The 16,107-nt window shown below is 40.3% G+C and overlaps 1 protein-coding gene across 18 annotated transcripts in view; it reads left to right on the top strand.

Moving 5' to 3' along the window:
• ppp1r12a (protein phosphatase 1, regulatory subunit 12A) overlaps positions 1–15,833 on the top strand; it is a 60,618-nt gene extending 44,785 nt beyond the window's left edge. For 9 of the 18 annotated variants that reach the window (XM_085251025.1, XM_085251018.1, XM_085251011.1 and 6 more), the window contains 12 exons: positions 1,079–1,169; positions 2,148–2,327; positions 2,448–2,616; positions 3,471–3,595; positions 3,741–3,806; positions 5,579–5,595; positions 5,682–5,799; positions 7,530–7,634; positions 7,718–7,765; positions 8,740–8,790; positions 10,007–10,290; positions 13,827–15,833. In XM_085251025.1, coding sequence (XP_085107151.1) covers positions 1,079–1,169; positions 2,148–2,327; positions 2,448–2,616; positions 3,471–3,595; positions 3,741–3,806; positions 5,579–5,595; positions 5,682–5,799; positions 7,530–7,634; positions 7,718–7,765; positions 8,740–8,790; positions 10,007–10,144 — 1,108 coding nt within the window. In that variant the 3' untranslated portion in view covers positions 10,145–10,290; positions 13,827–15,833. Of the gene's footprint in view, positions 1–1,078; positions 1,170–2,147; positions 2,328–2,447; positions 2,617–3,470; positions 3,596–3,740; positions 3,807–5,578; positions 5,596–5,681; positions 5,800–7,529; positions 7,635–7,717; positions 7,766–7,943; positions 7,978–8,739; positions 8,791–10,006; positions 10,291–13,826 lie in introns of those variants that run through there. The other 9 variants (XM_085251013.1, XM_085251019.1, XM_085251010.1 and 6 more) reach the window with 6 other exon arrangements.
• Positions 15,834–16,107: the final 274 nt, after the last annotated feature.

Genomic DNA, 16,107 nt, shown 5'->3' with positions numbered 1-16,107 from the left:
TTGTGTTGCCTTTTGGGCATGAAGCTCGCGTACCGGAACGTTTAAACCTAAAGGTTTATCTCATTTTACAAATATAACACACGAGGAGGACATTATTTTAAAAATCCTGGCTTAGAGGGAAAATGACCAAGATTTTTTTTTTCCCTCTCTTTCTCATATCTGTTCTTTGTTGCTATATTACAAATATATATCTAGCAGACAGCAGTGATTTTTACAATAGCTGTTTTTAATTTCCCCTGTGAAAGTGAAGCATGGATGTCCTTTACTCCAGCCAAGCTACACTGCAGCTGACTGCTTCCTCAGTTAATATTAACATTTTTAATAAACTACCAGAGAAAAGAAATGTACCATTAGGTAAAAACACAAGCACAGCAATATTGTGGAGGTAAACGGATGTGTAAGGAGGATTAATGGGTTCCAGTCTTGACACTGAACAAGCCCATAGTAAAAAGAGAACCTGCTACTTTAAGTTGATACAAAGTATTAAATTGTCTTTAACACTTCACTCTAGGACTTCCCAGCGCACAGTGACAGTCTTACCTCCATCTTTATATTTAGATTTTGTGATGTGACTGCATCTTTGAAGGTTAGCAGGATCACATTAACAGGTTGACCTGTGTCACATGCATGATGATTTAGTCCAGTGTAGTCTAAATAAGAGCTGAAAACACGTCAGATGAAAGCAACGCCTGGCTCTTTACATGTAGTTTAACCGCATTTCCATTGCAAGCTTGTTTTAAGGTGGAAATAAAACACTGCTAAAGTCTTGTTTACACCTGTAAATGCCCCATGTATTTGTGTGAGCAGGTGTGTTAATACTTTGTCAGCAAATCTGTACATTTGGATGCAATTTCTGCTGATTAGAGAGCCTATTTAGTAACCCCTGTTTCTTTAATGAATGGTAAAGCTCAATATCATGAGGGCAAGTACGAAGCATATTTAAGTAGATTAACTTCCCCATTCAGGTGGGGGGTTTTTTTCTTCTTTTTTTCTTTTTCTTTTTTTTTATTTTTTACTTCCTCTAAATATTTAACCTCTGTGTGTCTGTGTTTGTGTATTTTGCTTGTGTCTCTTTCAGGTCATACTTGACTCCAAAACGAGATGAGGAGTCGGAGTCTCAGAGGAAAGCTCGCTCCAGACAGGCTCGACAGTCAAGGAGGTCCACCCAGGTTAGTTAAACCACATCACCTTAAATATGCTGAGTCCTCATCTCTTATGTTTGCAAAGGTGTATGTTCCTTTTAATGACCCTTAACCCTGTGAGCCAAAATGTCAGGCTCAACTGTGTTTTTACTGCTCCTTGGCTCTGTATGATGTCAGTAAGAGCAGATATCCTAATATGGCCATCTCAAAAAGCTCTGTTTGTGAACTCAACCCACCTGCTGTTCTAGCCTTGTGCTTACAAGGGCTAGCCAACCAGAAGAAAGTTGGTTTACCAGCAGGGGGAAGGGAGCAAAAATGCAGTGATATAACTGCACTAAGACCCAGTAAATGAGTATAACATGCTGCCTTTAAACCATTCTTTTATAATGTTATCTGTAGGAAGGGTAAATAAAATGGGAATTTGGTATTCATAGGAACATGTTTAATTTAACCTACAACTAGAGCCTCAACCAAACCACAAAAACATAACTTATATCTCTAATCTGACCTTTTTTTTTTTTTATTTAAATCCCCATCAGTTTTTGTTCTTAAATGTTGGTCTGAGTCTTCAGTTGTAGGAAACCTGCTTTAACATGATCAGAATAGTCACTACTGCTCAAACGGCTAATAAGCCAAATAAAGGTGGATTCCCACATCAAAACAAACTGTTAACAAATGATGACCTCTGCATGTTCCTGGTTTGTATTGTATTTCTATGGCCACAGACTGTTCAAATAAGACTTGTTATTCTTGTTGAGACAGCCCAGACTTTTATTTTTTGTTTGTGTACACAGGGCAGCTCTTGTACCAAGAGCTCATTTTACAGAATGTGAGCTTTGTCCCTGTTTTAAAAAGAAAACTTTGCTTGGATCAGTCGACCAGTTTTTTGTTTTTTTGAACTAATTAATTACCAATTTTGCAGCATGTATAGAATCTGCAAATATAAGACTTAATTTTTAAAAATCATCCAAGAAAGAAATTTAAAAAAGACTTTCCTTCTTTCAGGGTGTGACTCTGACTGATTTACAAGAGGCTGAGAAAACAATCGGCAGGAGTCGTACCACAAAGACTCGGGAGGAGGAGAAGGAGGAGAAAGAGAAGCAGGACAAGGAAAAGCAAGAGGAGAAGAAGGAGACTGAGACGAAGGACGATGATTACCGATACAAGTACCGCACCTACGATGAGGTACATATTTTAAATGTTTATATTGTTATAATGTATTACTGAAACGACACAATATTTTATAATAATAATTTAAATATTATAGCTAGCCTGACCTCTTCATCTTACCCTCCTCTCTCCCAGCGGTCAAGGCCTTCATCTTCTTCCACCTCCACCATTTCCTCAGTCAGCACTGCCTCCACCCCTTCCTACTCTAGCACCACTTCCTCCAGTTCTAGCTCCCTCAACAGGCCTAACAGTCTGACGGGGATAACCTCCTCCTATAGCCGTTCCTCCAGAGATACAGAAAAGGGTGAGTGTTTTTCATACCCGATACAGGTATTGAGAAGTTTTTTTAAGTTGTGGTTGTGTTTGATGAGGAAAAGTCTTCAAATTTAAACTGAATGCACATAAAAGCATGGCTGTATGTGTGTGGCAGCACTACACATGTCTTCAGATCTTAAACAGTCATTGCACTCTGTCAGATTTGAATTGCTCTGTAGTAAACTGGGCAAATGGATGTTTATTAATGTTGCCTCAAGGGGATTGCTAATCCCTCCTGTTTAAAACTGTGCCATCTTTGGTGAGGTGTGCTCTCACATAAAGCCATATAGGCACAGCCCGTACGTGCCTGCCGCTGTAACTGTCTCCACTGTTTTCACATGGGCCATATGCCAAATGTTGATTTAGACCATTGACACAGGAGGGGTTTGGGTTGTCTTTTAAATTAAGTACCTCTTCAATTAAACAAACCAATGCATGAAGTGTCCTTGGAAAATTGAAAGCAGCTGAAGGAAACTGTGACAGACTTGTGACCAAGCTTTTCCCCAAAATAGCAGGATGCCTTCTCAACAGAAAGGCCAGAGCTAGCTGATTAAGGACTGAGCTTTCAAAATAAGAGAAGACTGCAAACTTGCAGGGTGGCAGGGTAACAGTTTCACCTCACAGCATTAAAGTCCTTGTTTTGTATGCAAGCTAGGGCATGTTTTCTCACACAGATGCACACAGTTCAAAAACATGCATCCGGTTATTTATTTATTTATTTATTTTTTTTAATATGTTTGCAAGAGAAGAGATGAAATCCTCCATGGATGTAATTCTCTAGTTTTCTTTATGTGACACAATCATCATCTGTCCGATAATTGTTGACTTTCTTCTCAATGAAAGCAGAAGCAGACAAGAAGGAGGAGGAAAAGGAGGGAGAGGACAAGTCTCAGCCCCGCTCCATACGGGATCGCAGGCGGCCCCGCGAAAAGAGACGTTCCACTGGGGTGTCCTTCTGGAGTCAGGATGTAAGAGATTTGCACACTGTGCAAAGCTTTCTCTTTAGAGCTCAGTTTTTGAAGTGGTCATCGCACTCTTTGTGAAGTGCACGTTTCTTTGATCATTTGGATGGCCCAAAGCAGCACCTAACCTTCATATCTTTTTAAATTCCAGGGTGATGAAAATGACCCCGATCAACAGTCGGACTCGGAGGAGGGCAACGCCAAGGGAGAGCCACAGGTAACTCGGGTCATAGGAGAGAAAGTAGATTAAACTGACTAAAGGAGAAGCCCTCCAGCCTCCATCCCTCTTCTCCTTGTATCCCGTGACGTCTATTTCATCTTTTGCATTTATTTACTATTCTGGTCCTTCCTCGCCTCATCTCATGTAGTTAAGGCCAAGGAAGTGGACTAGTCTTTGATATTCATTACTCTGTGCTGTACAGCTATGATTTCCTCTCCTACCGCTTATCTTTTCTTTTTCTTTTTTTGGACTCCTGCCTTTGAATTTCTTATTGTCCTCCCCCTTTCCACCTTCCGGTGATTGTCTGGTGTATGAGGGTGACCTTGCAAACCAAAGGCTCACTCGGCAACAGATCAGTGGGCTTTTAAAACATGTAGAAGCACAAAAGGAAGGAAATGCAGGTCTTTTATAGGCAGAACACACACTTAAATGACATGCTGAGGTTTCCCAAGTTTAAATTTGAGCCCTTCCCCCCCCCCTCCACAAATGAAGTCAGAATTTCAGCTTAAAACGAACAAGAAATAACATGTAAGAATTTTCCTAAAGGCTTCTGGTGACATAAACATAAAAAAAGCAGTGGAATCCAGTGCATTCATACTGTCTTTAGAAGCCACAGAGAGGGCAGCTTTGTGAAAATATTGTTGGCTGGGTGCACTTCCTGTTTGGATGGGAGTGTCTTTTGAAGCATAATGGAGAACACACAGTTTTCCTTTGAGTACAGAGATCCTGGGGATGAGAGAGAGAGAGACAACAGCTATTTACCATCACTTCCTTTAGGACAGTAAACAGGGTGGACCAAATCGGAAAGGAGCCCTTATCCAGAAATGTACAGGAAAAACTCTTTCATTCCAGCTCGTCTCTCTTGATTACAGGCATAAAAATGTATTTTTGAGCTGAGTTTGCAAATATTTTTTAAGTTTAAGCTCATCTAAGGTCATCCTGATAAATGTTGGTACTGAAACAAAATGCTTGGTTGATTCCTAATCAGTAGATAAGACGCTAAAGACATCATTTAAAAACAAAAAACAGCCAATTTGATTCCACAGTCTGTCTTCAAAGTTAAGTACCTCTTCAATTAAACAAACCAATGCATGAAGTGTCCTTGGAAAATTGAAAGCAGCTGAAGGAAACTGTGACAGACTTGTGACCAAGCTTTTCCCCAAAATAGCAGGATGCCTTCTCAACAGAAAGGCCAGAGCTAGCTGAGCTAGCTGCAAAGTCTTTCTCCAGTTGCTCCTTGAATAATGTTGAGCTAGCTCTACAGCTTTTATCTCACACCACCACCACCACCACCAGAAGCACTCTCAGGAAAACCCAGAGTGTAGCATTGTTGTGTCACCACACTCTCTCTGCCTCCAGAAGGAGACTGCAATTTTTAAAATAGCTGGAAGACCAACCCCTCAACCTGACCTTCCCATCTGATGTCTGGCTCCATTCTCATGGCTGTGGCACTACACAAGCACAGCAGACCTAGAGGCACAGTGCAGGCACCTCAAGGCTGTAGCTGGCCTGTCAGCTGTTAGTTGTTACTGTGTCTGCATGTGCATGCAGAGCAGCTGGGAGTGAAAGTCGGGTGCTGTAGTCTAAATAACTGGTTCCATCCTACTGTTTAGTGTTTTCGTTTTTCTTTTTCTTCTTTTCTTTTGAAACCCTCTATCAGAGTTGAATCTTCTAGTATTTTAGCATTTTTTCCAAGTGTAGCGACTGAAAACATCATATGGCAGAATAAACTGCTTTCTAACTTTTTGTTTTGTTTTTCTTTCTTACAGAGTGACCGATTGTTCAGGTAGGTTTTCCCCTCCAACATGTTATGTTCCTTTTTTGTGTTTGTGTGTTTGTGTTTTAAACAAATGCCTGTCATTACTGTTGCAGGAATGAGAGCACTTCATCCTTAGAGCGTAATGACACTCTTTTTACCCGTAGCTACGGTGAAAGTCGAAGGCCGTATTCTAGCCGACTGGATAAAGATGACGCCACTGACTACAAGAAGGTATTTATTTTCAAAAGAACTCAAACTCGTAAACAAAGTATTGTACAAAAGTCTTGAGACATCCTTCATTTCTTTACATTTTGCTTCCAAGGAGTGAGGCCTAATAGTAATAATAATAATCTTAAGACTTTAGCACAGTACTGTTAAATAAATAATAAAAAATATCTATAGCACCTTTCTAGACAGAATCACAAAGTGCTGCACATAAGATGACAAATACTAAAAAAAGTAAAACGGACAATATAAAACAGGCAAAAAATTAACCAAAAACAGTTTTAAAAAGGTGAGTTTTGAGTTGTTTTTTTTAAAAACAACTACAGAGTCCAGGGTTCTTAATTTATGAGGGAGAGCGTTCCAGAGTCTCGGGGCCACCGTGGCAAAAGCTCTTTCACCCTTAGTTCTCAGTCTGTTTTATAGCAAGTAAGCCCTGATCAGATAACCTCAGGGACCTGCTAGGGGCATAGGGCTGTAGTAGATCAGAGATGTAGGATGGTGCCGGTCTATGCAAGGCTTTGGATGTCAAGACCAGGATCTTAAAATGTACTCTAAATTCAACAGGAAGCCAGTGTACTGAATACTTGGCGCATTTTGTCAACAGCCTAGCTGCAGCATTTTGCACAACCTGCAGACGATCCAGAGAACCTTTGCTTAGACACATAAACAACGAGTTACAATAGTCCAAACATGAGGAAATAAATGCATGTATAGCAATCTCCAGTTCACAGCGAGATAAAATGGGGCTTAACTTAGCCACATTTCTTAAATTATAAAAACAAGACAGAACCAGAGATTTCACATGCCCATCCAATGTAAGACTTGAGTCAAAAGTGATACCTAAATTCCCGATAGAGGATTTAAGATACACTGAGAGAGGACCAAGGCTTTCACTATCTGGGATAAAAATATGTCCGGAGTGCATATGCGGACTTCAGTTTTACCAATGTTCCAACATTTGATGGAATCTAAGCAGTCATTCAGAAGCTAAAGCTTAGATAAATCCTGGGGTTTAAAAGAGATGTACAACGGAATATCATCAGCATAACGGTGATAAGGAATGTCCTCAAAAGAGCCCATTATATGCTGGGAAGAAGATGTATTAAGAACAATAAAGGCCCCAAAACCGAACCCTGAGGGACACCACAAGTGAGGGAGGTTGAGGATGACCTAAAATCGGAGACCACCACAGAAAAATATCGGTGATGTAGATATGAGGAGAATCACTCTAAGGCAGTTCCAGATACACCAACCCAGTGTTTAAGCCTTTCAAGGAGGATGTGGTGGTCAACAGTGTCAAAAATTTGTAATTGCCTAAACCGGCAGATGGTAGAGTAATAAAACCTTGCCTCAAGCCCAAATTTATTCTAATTAAAAGTAAAATGAATTATGTAAAAATGCATTTTAGTTAACTGACTAAACAAGAATAAAAATAAATGTAACACAGGTTTTTGCTTTGGAAACACAAAGGAATATTTTTAACACAGTGAGCTTTAGCAGGGTCTTTGTGCATATTTGAGTCTGGGATGTCTGCGCGTCTCTGAGGTTTGGTTTTGTAAACAAAAACTTTTTTTAAAAGCTTAAAACTAAACAGAAAAACAAGCTAAAAATGCAAACCAAAGCTTATGTATGTGCCCCATTTCTCAGTGGGTAGGCCAGTCTCAACAAATCTTTGATTATAAATAGTTTGACTGCTGCACTTTCTGACTGTTGGATCTGATTGGTCCTCTCTTCAGCTCTACGAGCAAACATTAGCTGACAACGAGAAGTTGAAGGCTCAGTTACGTGACACAGACCTGGAGCTGGCAGACTTGAAGTTACAACTAGAGAAGGCCACACAGGTATAGAGAAGCACTTCATGGGATGGCTAAACATCCTGATGGGATTGTAAAGGTTTCTGACACAGTTTTGTTTCCCATTGCAGAGGCAGGAACGCTACGCTGACCGATCACAGCTTGAGATGGAGAAAAGGGTAATGAGCTAGTGTAATAACCCACTTCTGTTGCAAATGTCCCTTTTTTATTTTATTTTAAATTAACACATTTACTAAAAACATGTATAACTTGTGTGTCTCAGACTAAATATAGTTTATTTCAGTTACTTTGATTAAACATCCCAGTAACACTGCCCCAATGGGTTTATGTCTGAAGGTAACAAGCAGGCCCCAATATCATCTGGGTGGTGGTATGATCTTACCCTGAGTTTTTGTGTTAGTCTCCTCTTTGCTGCTGGCTGTCGTCTCTCACGTAGCTGAGGGTCAAAGGGAAGCCCGCCCTCCTTCCACGCCACCCAGAACACTGCAACCTTCTTTATTCACCTGTTTATTGAACCTCAGAGGCAGCGTGTGGTCACCACTTCTCAAGACTGCTTATTTTTGTTTTTCCAGTGTGTGAAAATGTGTGAAATTACCTCAGTTTCTGTAGAAAGTTGAATAATTGCAGGCTGTTAAATTGCTGTTATATAAAAACGTGTGCATGTGTGTTTTCACCCTTTCTGTAATGGCTTTGGCATCTTCAGCTGCAGCTCCTGTAGCCACATCATCCATTATTTTTAAGCCCATGCTTTAATCTAAGCAACATTTTGTCATCATACAAGTCATTCTTTCCTTGTCGCCTTTTACATTATAGGATTGTCTTTTGGGTTTAAAGACATTTGACATCCTTGCCCATGAATCATTTCATTAGCTATAACCATCAAACACAACCTCTAAACATCTTCATCCCTGTTTCTCGACTCATTCCAGTCTTTAGACGGCTTTAAATGAATTGAATGTATAAGTTTGAACTGGCTGCCGCTTGCAGATGCCTCACTAGATAAGCTTGTGTTCAAGCGTGCCCTGTCACCACTACATCCCGACCATCTCCTACACCTCTCCTTCCATGCCTGCACTGGAGTGTTTATTTTGTGTCGTGGTTCAGATTTAATCTGCTTTCCTCCACCCAACAGGAAAGAAGAGCTCTAGAAAGGAAGATTTCTGAGATGGAGGAGGAACTTAAGGTACCCAGCACACACATACTGAATTAAAAAATTGTAAATGGCATATTATATACCTAATCAGATAATTTTGACAGACAGTAACACTGCTACACTTGCCGCTCAGAGTATTTGGGTCCAGGTACCCCTCACACAGGGGAGGTAATCTTACTCTTTTAACTAGTTTAGACTTAGCATCACTTGACAAGTAGCTAAACATTACCAAATGTGTCAGAGGACTCTTTGGTGAAGCCTTTGAGAACCACTGTAAGCTAATAGAAGTCATGAATCGAAATTGACAATTCTTTCTTGAATATATGGCAGGTAATTTAAAAAAAAAAAAAAAAAAAAAAAAAAGAGTAACTTGGAGTCACCAGCTTTGTTTATCATATGATAAATGATGACAGACTTTGAAATAGGATACTTATTTTTTATTTCTATTTTTTATTTTTGCACAAGATTTTTTTTTTTTTGTATCCCTGGAAATAAAACAGGGAAAATATCAAAGTCAAACTAGACTGTTAGCTGTTACTTTAAACATTAGTCGCAGTGCATCCCTCTTTGTGTAGCTTCTTAGTCTCGCTCATACTAAAACACCTCACTCTTGGCATATTAAATGAATAATTAAAAATATATATTAATCTTAGGCACAGTTGTGTTTAGGTTTTTATATTTGGACCGGCACAGTTAACCACCTCTGTCTCCATTTGTACACCTGCTAATCTCACCTTCTGCTCTTCAGGGCACATCTGAGGTCAGCTGCTGTAATATTTGTCCACTGTTAACATTTAAGGATGATTAACTAAGTATTTCTTTTTGGGAAAATGTTTTTTAGCTAAGAAAAGAGGAAATCTATTAAACCGTAGCAAGCATGTGTTCTCCATCACTGTGATAACAAAGTGTTTATTTTTAGGGCTTAGCCAGCTGGCCGATCTTATCAGTGTCACTTTTCCATTCTGTCGACAAGCATCAAGCTGAACCTCTTAATCATTCCTTCAATTTCCAAAATCTGTCCCCATTTTCTAACAGTCTTCCTTTTCTGTTTTCCCCCTTTGTCCTTCTCTCGGCCCCTCTTCTCTATTAATTTATATTGTCCTGTCTTTCATTAATCCTTTCTCTCTTGATTTCTGTCTCCTCAAACATGTTTCCTCTCCTGCCACTCTCGCCCCGTCCCTCCTCCTCTTTCTTTGTTCTTTCTGTGTTGTGTTTGGTTTTTTCTTTTCTTTTTTCCCTCCTGCAGAACCTCCCCCAGGTAAAGCAGGTTCAGGCCCTACGCCAGGTTAAGGAGCGGCTGCAGGCTGAGAACCGGGCCCTGGCCCGTGTGGTGGCAAAGCTCTCGCAGTCGGCCTGCAGCCAGCTGCCCACCGTCGACCTCTAAGCCACGTCCGTCTGTCCACCACCATCTCCTGCTTCTTCTTCTCTCTTTTTCCTCTTCTGCTTCTTCTTCTCCTCCTTGTCCCCTCCCCCCTTGCAACCCCATTCTTCTCATGCTCCATTCGTGCTCTGCCCCGCACCCATAGACAGGCAGGTGTCCAGCCGTCCAGCAATCACTGGTTTTGAAAAACAACCCTTTCTGCCCCCCTCTGCCTCCCCAGAGCTTTTTGTTTTCAGAGTGGGGAGGGTGTCTTTCTTTGGTTTTCACAGCAGGACACTATCCTTTTGCAGTACACGCCTGTCAGGTGGTTTCCACACCTCTAAAACGCATTAAAACATTATCCTAAATATTTCAAATAACATCTGAATGATAACGGAATAAAGCAAAGCTCAGGTAAGTGTTTGCGGGTTGACAGGTCTGACTGTACTGTGAAGGAAAGTGTCCTCTTTGAAGTTTCTTCTTGTGGTAATTACTTCAGGGGGAGCTCAGTAGTTCTGTTTGGCTTGTTTTGGCTTCTTTGCATGAAGTGGCTTCCTATGGCATCAACTCTTTGGACCCAAACCTTCAGAGACCAAACCCACCTTATCCTCCCCTCCTTTTCTGTTGAGTTTACCAAATGACATCAACAAATATTTAAGATTAATGCATACACGTATGGTTTTACCTTGGACTTGTACACAATATAGTGTGTTCAGTGTCATGAGTTAAACAAGCAGTCAGTCCTTATATGAAATCAAGCAGGTCTCTGGGGCAGTCTCCTCTAAACACTGTAGAACATGTCTTACGCCCTTGTACGAATATTTTTAAGTCATTTATTTAATAAGCTAATCATATTGAAAGCATGCTGCTGTCCAAATAGGAACTTTTCAAGTCTTTATTGTGCTTTTATGGGAGATATTTAAACTTTACATCTGACAGCCAGTTCCAGGATTTTATCAATTATGGGGCAAGAGAAAGTCTGGCTTACTTACTACAGCTCATTCAGCTCTGTGTTGCTGCCTGTAATGCATTAATATGCACATGTTTAAAATGTGTTCTGAAGTTCAGTAGATGTCATAAAGAAGAGGAAACTGATGCATAATCTGGCTTTAGTTAAGTTAAACTCTCAAATTTGAGTTGTGATCACAAAGTTTTGCATCTCTGCCTGTTGCAAATTTAAAACTTTACCTGATTTAAATTTGGCACATCCTCCTCTTCAGGGTCATCTCGTTGTGCAGCCCTGCACCGCTTGTGGAGCAGCTGCTTTTTAGATCGCTCTCCAAAAATCTCATTCTGACCACTTGCGTGTGTGTGTTCGTGGCAATGTGGAAGTTGCATTGCATTTTGAAGAAGAGTTAAAAAAAAAAAGAGCCAGGCCACCAAGCTGAGTGAGCGGTGTTGGAAGATTAGCACGCGATGACACGTTCCACAGTTCAGGCTGTTTGCCAGCATGCTACAGTAGAGCTGGGCGATATGAGATTTTTTCATATCACGATATGTTTTTTTCATTTCAGGCGATAACGATATCTATCACGATATAAGCCAAATAACTATATTTGTAAGATTTAAATGTGCCGTTGCTCACAAGTAAAATGTGAAATAATCAGCAGCTTGTTTTTATTTAAATATTTATTTCCCATAATAAGTTCAACAGGGTAGATGTACTTAAGGAACATGAGACTTTTTCAGATAGATAAAGGCAAATATTGCAAACTACACAAAAGGCAGCCGCTAAAGCGTTTAAGTTTCAAAATAGAACAAACGAAACAGACTAAATTGTCAATTCCACTTAGAAACAAAATATTAATTCTAAAAATAAATCTTAGTTTGTTTTACAGAAGAACAGACAAAACTGACTAACTTTTGTCAATATCAAATAAACTGAGAACTAAAAGGAAATTCTCAATCTCTCCTTGTTGTATAGCTTAGCTTTTCAAACACTTTTAACAGTTACTTTAGTCTGACAAAAGCCGAATGACGAATTAGCGCTTCCAGTCAGAGACTGAGGCTACGTCCACACGTACACGGGTATTTTTGAAAACGGAGATTTTCCGTTTTCGTTTTAAAAATAATCCCGTCCACACATAAAGGCAGAAATGAAGGAAAACGCTGCTATGAACATGCCAAAGCAGCAGGTGGCGCTAGATTCCTAACCGTGCAGAAATGTTGGCCAATCAGAAGTCTAGAAGCCTCGGTGGGAAAAAGTAAACAAAGCTGGGGCATAGAAGCAGAACTGAGTCGTATGTGTGGAGGGACAGTAACTGTGTGTATATGTAAGCATTTAAACACTGCAGAGAGTAGAATTAACAGTAACAGTATTGTAGAAATTCATTTCACCGAAACAATAACGTGGCGCACAGTGTGACGCATGCACCAGTTTATTGTATTTCCAGACTTGCTTTCGGCACAATTTACAGTGCACGCTACTCTGTTTTTTGTCAGACTTGAAATAGCCGAAATACCTTCAAACTACGGAACTTCTATGGCTCTTCCGTTCGACAATCTCTCCGGCATTGGAACCATCATCTGTTTTCTCTTCGGTCACGCTCGGTTGATTTTTCTAGTCGGCACACTCATTTCCTCCATTACGCACTTGTGCTGTACGTAACAAGTCACGCGACGTGACGCTGCGGCTGTGATTGGTTCGGCTCTGCGCTACTTAATTTGGATTGGCTGACCTTTTTTTTTTTTTTTTTTTTTTTTGAGGACAAGAGCGGCGAAGTCTATCGCGATAGCTTAATTTCTCTATCGAGTAAAAGTTATATCGCGATACATATCGTTATCGTTCTATCGCCCAGCTCTATGCTACAGTAAGAACCCATATTAAAAGTTAGACAGTGTCACAAAGAAGTAGCATCTTCAGTCGATGCAAGAAGCCCCAGCAGCTTTAACTGCCAGTGATGATCCTCTCTGTGAAAGTTTGAGACAGAAATCAGTGTTTTCTGTCTGCACAACTTTGGGGTAAAAATCTCAATAAAATCTGAGGTGTACGTTGTCAGAACAGGATCTTCATGAAGCGGTCTTAAACTGGCTGCCGTGCTGGAGATGAGGCAGAGGTGCACAAGTAGACAGCTTTGAAGGCGAGATCAGCTGGAATCTGTGCGTTTAAAGAGTGTTTTTCGACTCGCGTGTTCTTAATGCAGCCGTTCACACAGACTGCAATTTTTAAACAGATCTGACCAATCAGATCACTGCATTTGGCAACAAGTCTGCATGATTCTGAGCTAGGGAATAATTTTCTGCAGACGATGAGCATGTGTATAATGGCCTTAAGTCAGGAACATTAACGTTAAACATTTTAACAGATTTGCACTTGATCAGATGTGACTTTTTTCCCCTCTGCTGTGTGTATTTTTGAGGCTGCCTGCAGCAGCCACTTAGATTCTGCATGGCTTTCCCAGAATCTTTGGCCTGTTGTGTGCCCGCTTTTACTTTTGACTTGGAACAAAGATGTTGGGTTTTGTTTTTACCTCTTTAATCAAAGTCGGACAGCCAAAAGTTAGATGCTGTGTGTGACTCCTGAGATTGCTTTACACAGTCTGCAGTTAACAGTTTGTTTAAAAAAAAAAAAAAAAGCGCCGTGGCTGGTTTTTAACCTGTTTACGTGGCGAGACTTGTCTAAGCCTTGTCTCTCTCTCTCTCTCTCTCGCTCTCTCTCGCTCTCTCTCTCACTCTCTCGCTCCTGTTTCCCTTTATCACCTTTCAGATGCTCCCAGACTTGAAAGCAGACAACCAGAGACTAAAGGACGAGAACGGAGCGCTCATTCGAGTCATTAGCAAGCTTTCCAAGTAGAACAGACCCCACCCGCCCCATCTTCTGCACCCCCCTAGTCCCCCATGGCAGTGACTAATGGAATTGCACATTTAGATATTAATTGCAACAGACATCGGAGGCAAGACTCCCTTTTTTTTTTTTTTTTTTTTTTTTTGGGTTTTTTTTCCCCTCTCCCATTGTTTTTCTCCCGACTCTTAATCGCCCTTTTGCTCCTTCACCACTGCAGCATCCACCCATCATGTTCATCCATCCCTCCCCTCCCCATGCACCTCCTCGAATTGAACCCACTAGATTGTGTGGCTGCTGTCCTGATAGAACCACTGAGTTTACAGAGCAAAAGGAAGGTGTGTGTGTGTGTGTGTGTGTGTGTGTGTGTGTGTGCGTGTGTGTGTGAGATCAGCATGTAAAAGCATTGTGGGCGGGGAAGCCTGAAAACTATTTAACCAGTAAGCCTTAGTTGTACATAAAGAGAAAAAGAAACACACTTGCATCGGTCTCTTCTGTCTCGCTCCTCCGCCCACTCCGGGCTATCTCTGAAGAACAGATATTATCCACCACCTGATTTTATTTGTGCCACAATCTCTTATTTGATGTAACATTTCTTCCCGTGTACGTGTTGTGTGCTGTGCAGTCCCTCCACTTCCCCTCGAAACCCTCAAAGTGCCACTTCTGCCTAATATCAGCTCCTTGTGGCCCCATCATTTTTTTTTTTCTTTATTTACCACCCCCCTTCTCCCCTTTCCACCCACAGATCACTAATGCACACACAGTTCTCCCACCCCCTCCAAAATTTTTTTTTTTTTCTTTTTTTGTACCTCTGCGTGTCTTCCTCCAAGAGGGAAATTTTGGATTCTCGCTTTAGCGACATGAGGCGGACCTGGTGGAATTTAAGCTTTCACTGTATGTGCAATATGCATTTTTTTTCATTTTCTTTTTTTAAATGCTTTAATGATGACGAGTCCATCACAAGTAGGATTTTTCACTCTTCCACCACTCCCATCGCTCACCTTCTCCCCCTCCCCTCCCCTCCCCTCCTTTTTTTTTTTATTTTTATTTTTTTTTTTTTATTTAGGTTTGTAGTGTAGTCAGTTTATACTCTGTATTTCTCACTTTGTTTTAGCAGGTACTGAGTGATGCTGTATATACCTGTATGTATTTGTTTGAGACCAGCACATGGCATGCATTTATGGTTCCCGTCTGTTACTATTAAAAATTCCAGAGGACAAACAGGTGTGTTTTAATTATTATTATTATTATTATAATTATTTTTTTTCCTTTATAGACTAAAGACATTGGATACAATACAGTAGAGCCTCTCTTGTTCACGGGACGGCTGGCAGTGTTCAGTGCTTTTGTTTTCCGGTTTTAAAATAAGTGTTCGCACAATTGTAAAAGTTGAAAAAAAAGAAAAAAAAAAGAGAAATAATCGCTTCACTACATTTCACTTTCTTTGTATTCAGTTTCTTGGAAGAGTGCTGTTAATTTTGTTTCCATTTTTTTTTTTTTTAAGCTCTAGTATTATAGCCAAGGTGTTGTCACTTAAAAAAGGAAAAAAAAGTATCTTAGGTATTGCTAACCCAGTCCTTTCTACAATGTCTACATGCACTGTCAATGCCATGTGAGGAGTCTTGATGTCAGGTTGAAGCAAAATTGCCACCATCAAATATTCCATTCATCTGAGAACATTTTATGCATTTCAGTGGCCTTTTAAGGATATTTTAGTCAAAGAATTTAAGACAAAGTCACTGCAGATGGACTGACCATCAACTTTTTTTTTTTGTTTGTTTTGTTTTGGGGTTTTTTGTTTTTTGATTTTTTTCTTTTTTTTTTTCTCCCATCATCTTGTAAAATAGGTGTGTGGCTTAATACATGCAAGTTGTGCTGTGACTACCAACCACTGAAGAGTTCATTAAAAATAAACTTGTACATTGTAAAGTTCCCACGTCTCTTTATTTTCCCGTGGTGTTTTTTTTTTTTCTCTCTCTCTCTCTTCTTCATTTTAAAGGTGTTTCAGCAGATGGGACACCCTTTTATTTACAGTGTTTCTGTTCATAAGCTACAGAGGTTGTAGCTTATAAATTTGCTCATTTGTAATTGTCTGTTTTTGTCACTCTTAACAAAATGAGTACTTTATGGTTTCAATTGCCTGGTTTTTAGCCAACGGTGGGACTGGTAAACTGTGTGCCGAATTGAAATGTACGCCTCATATTTG

The sequence above is a fragment of the Mchenga conophoros genome, linkage group LG17 (genome assembly GCF_057382185.1).
Source record: "Mchenga conophoros isolate Kocher_MC1m ecotype Shallow Benthic linkage group LG17, M_conophoros_male_GT1.1, whole genome shotgun sequence".
NCBI classification, from domain to species: Eukaryota; Metazoa; Chordata; class Actinopteri; order Cichliformes; family Cichlidae; genus Mchenga; species Mchenga conophoros.
This window is presented reverse-complemented; position numbering and strand designations above follow the sequence as displayed.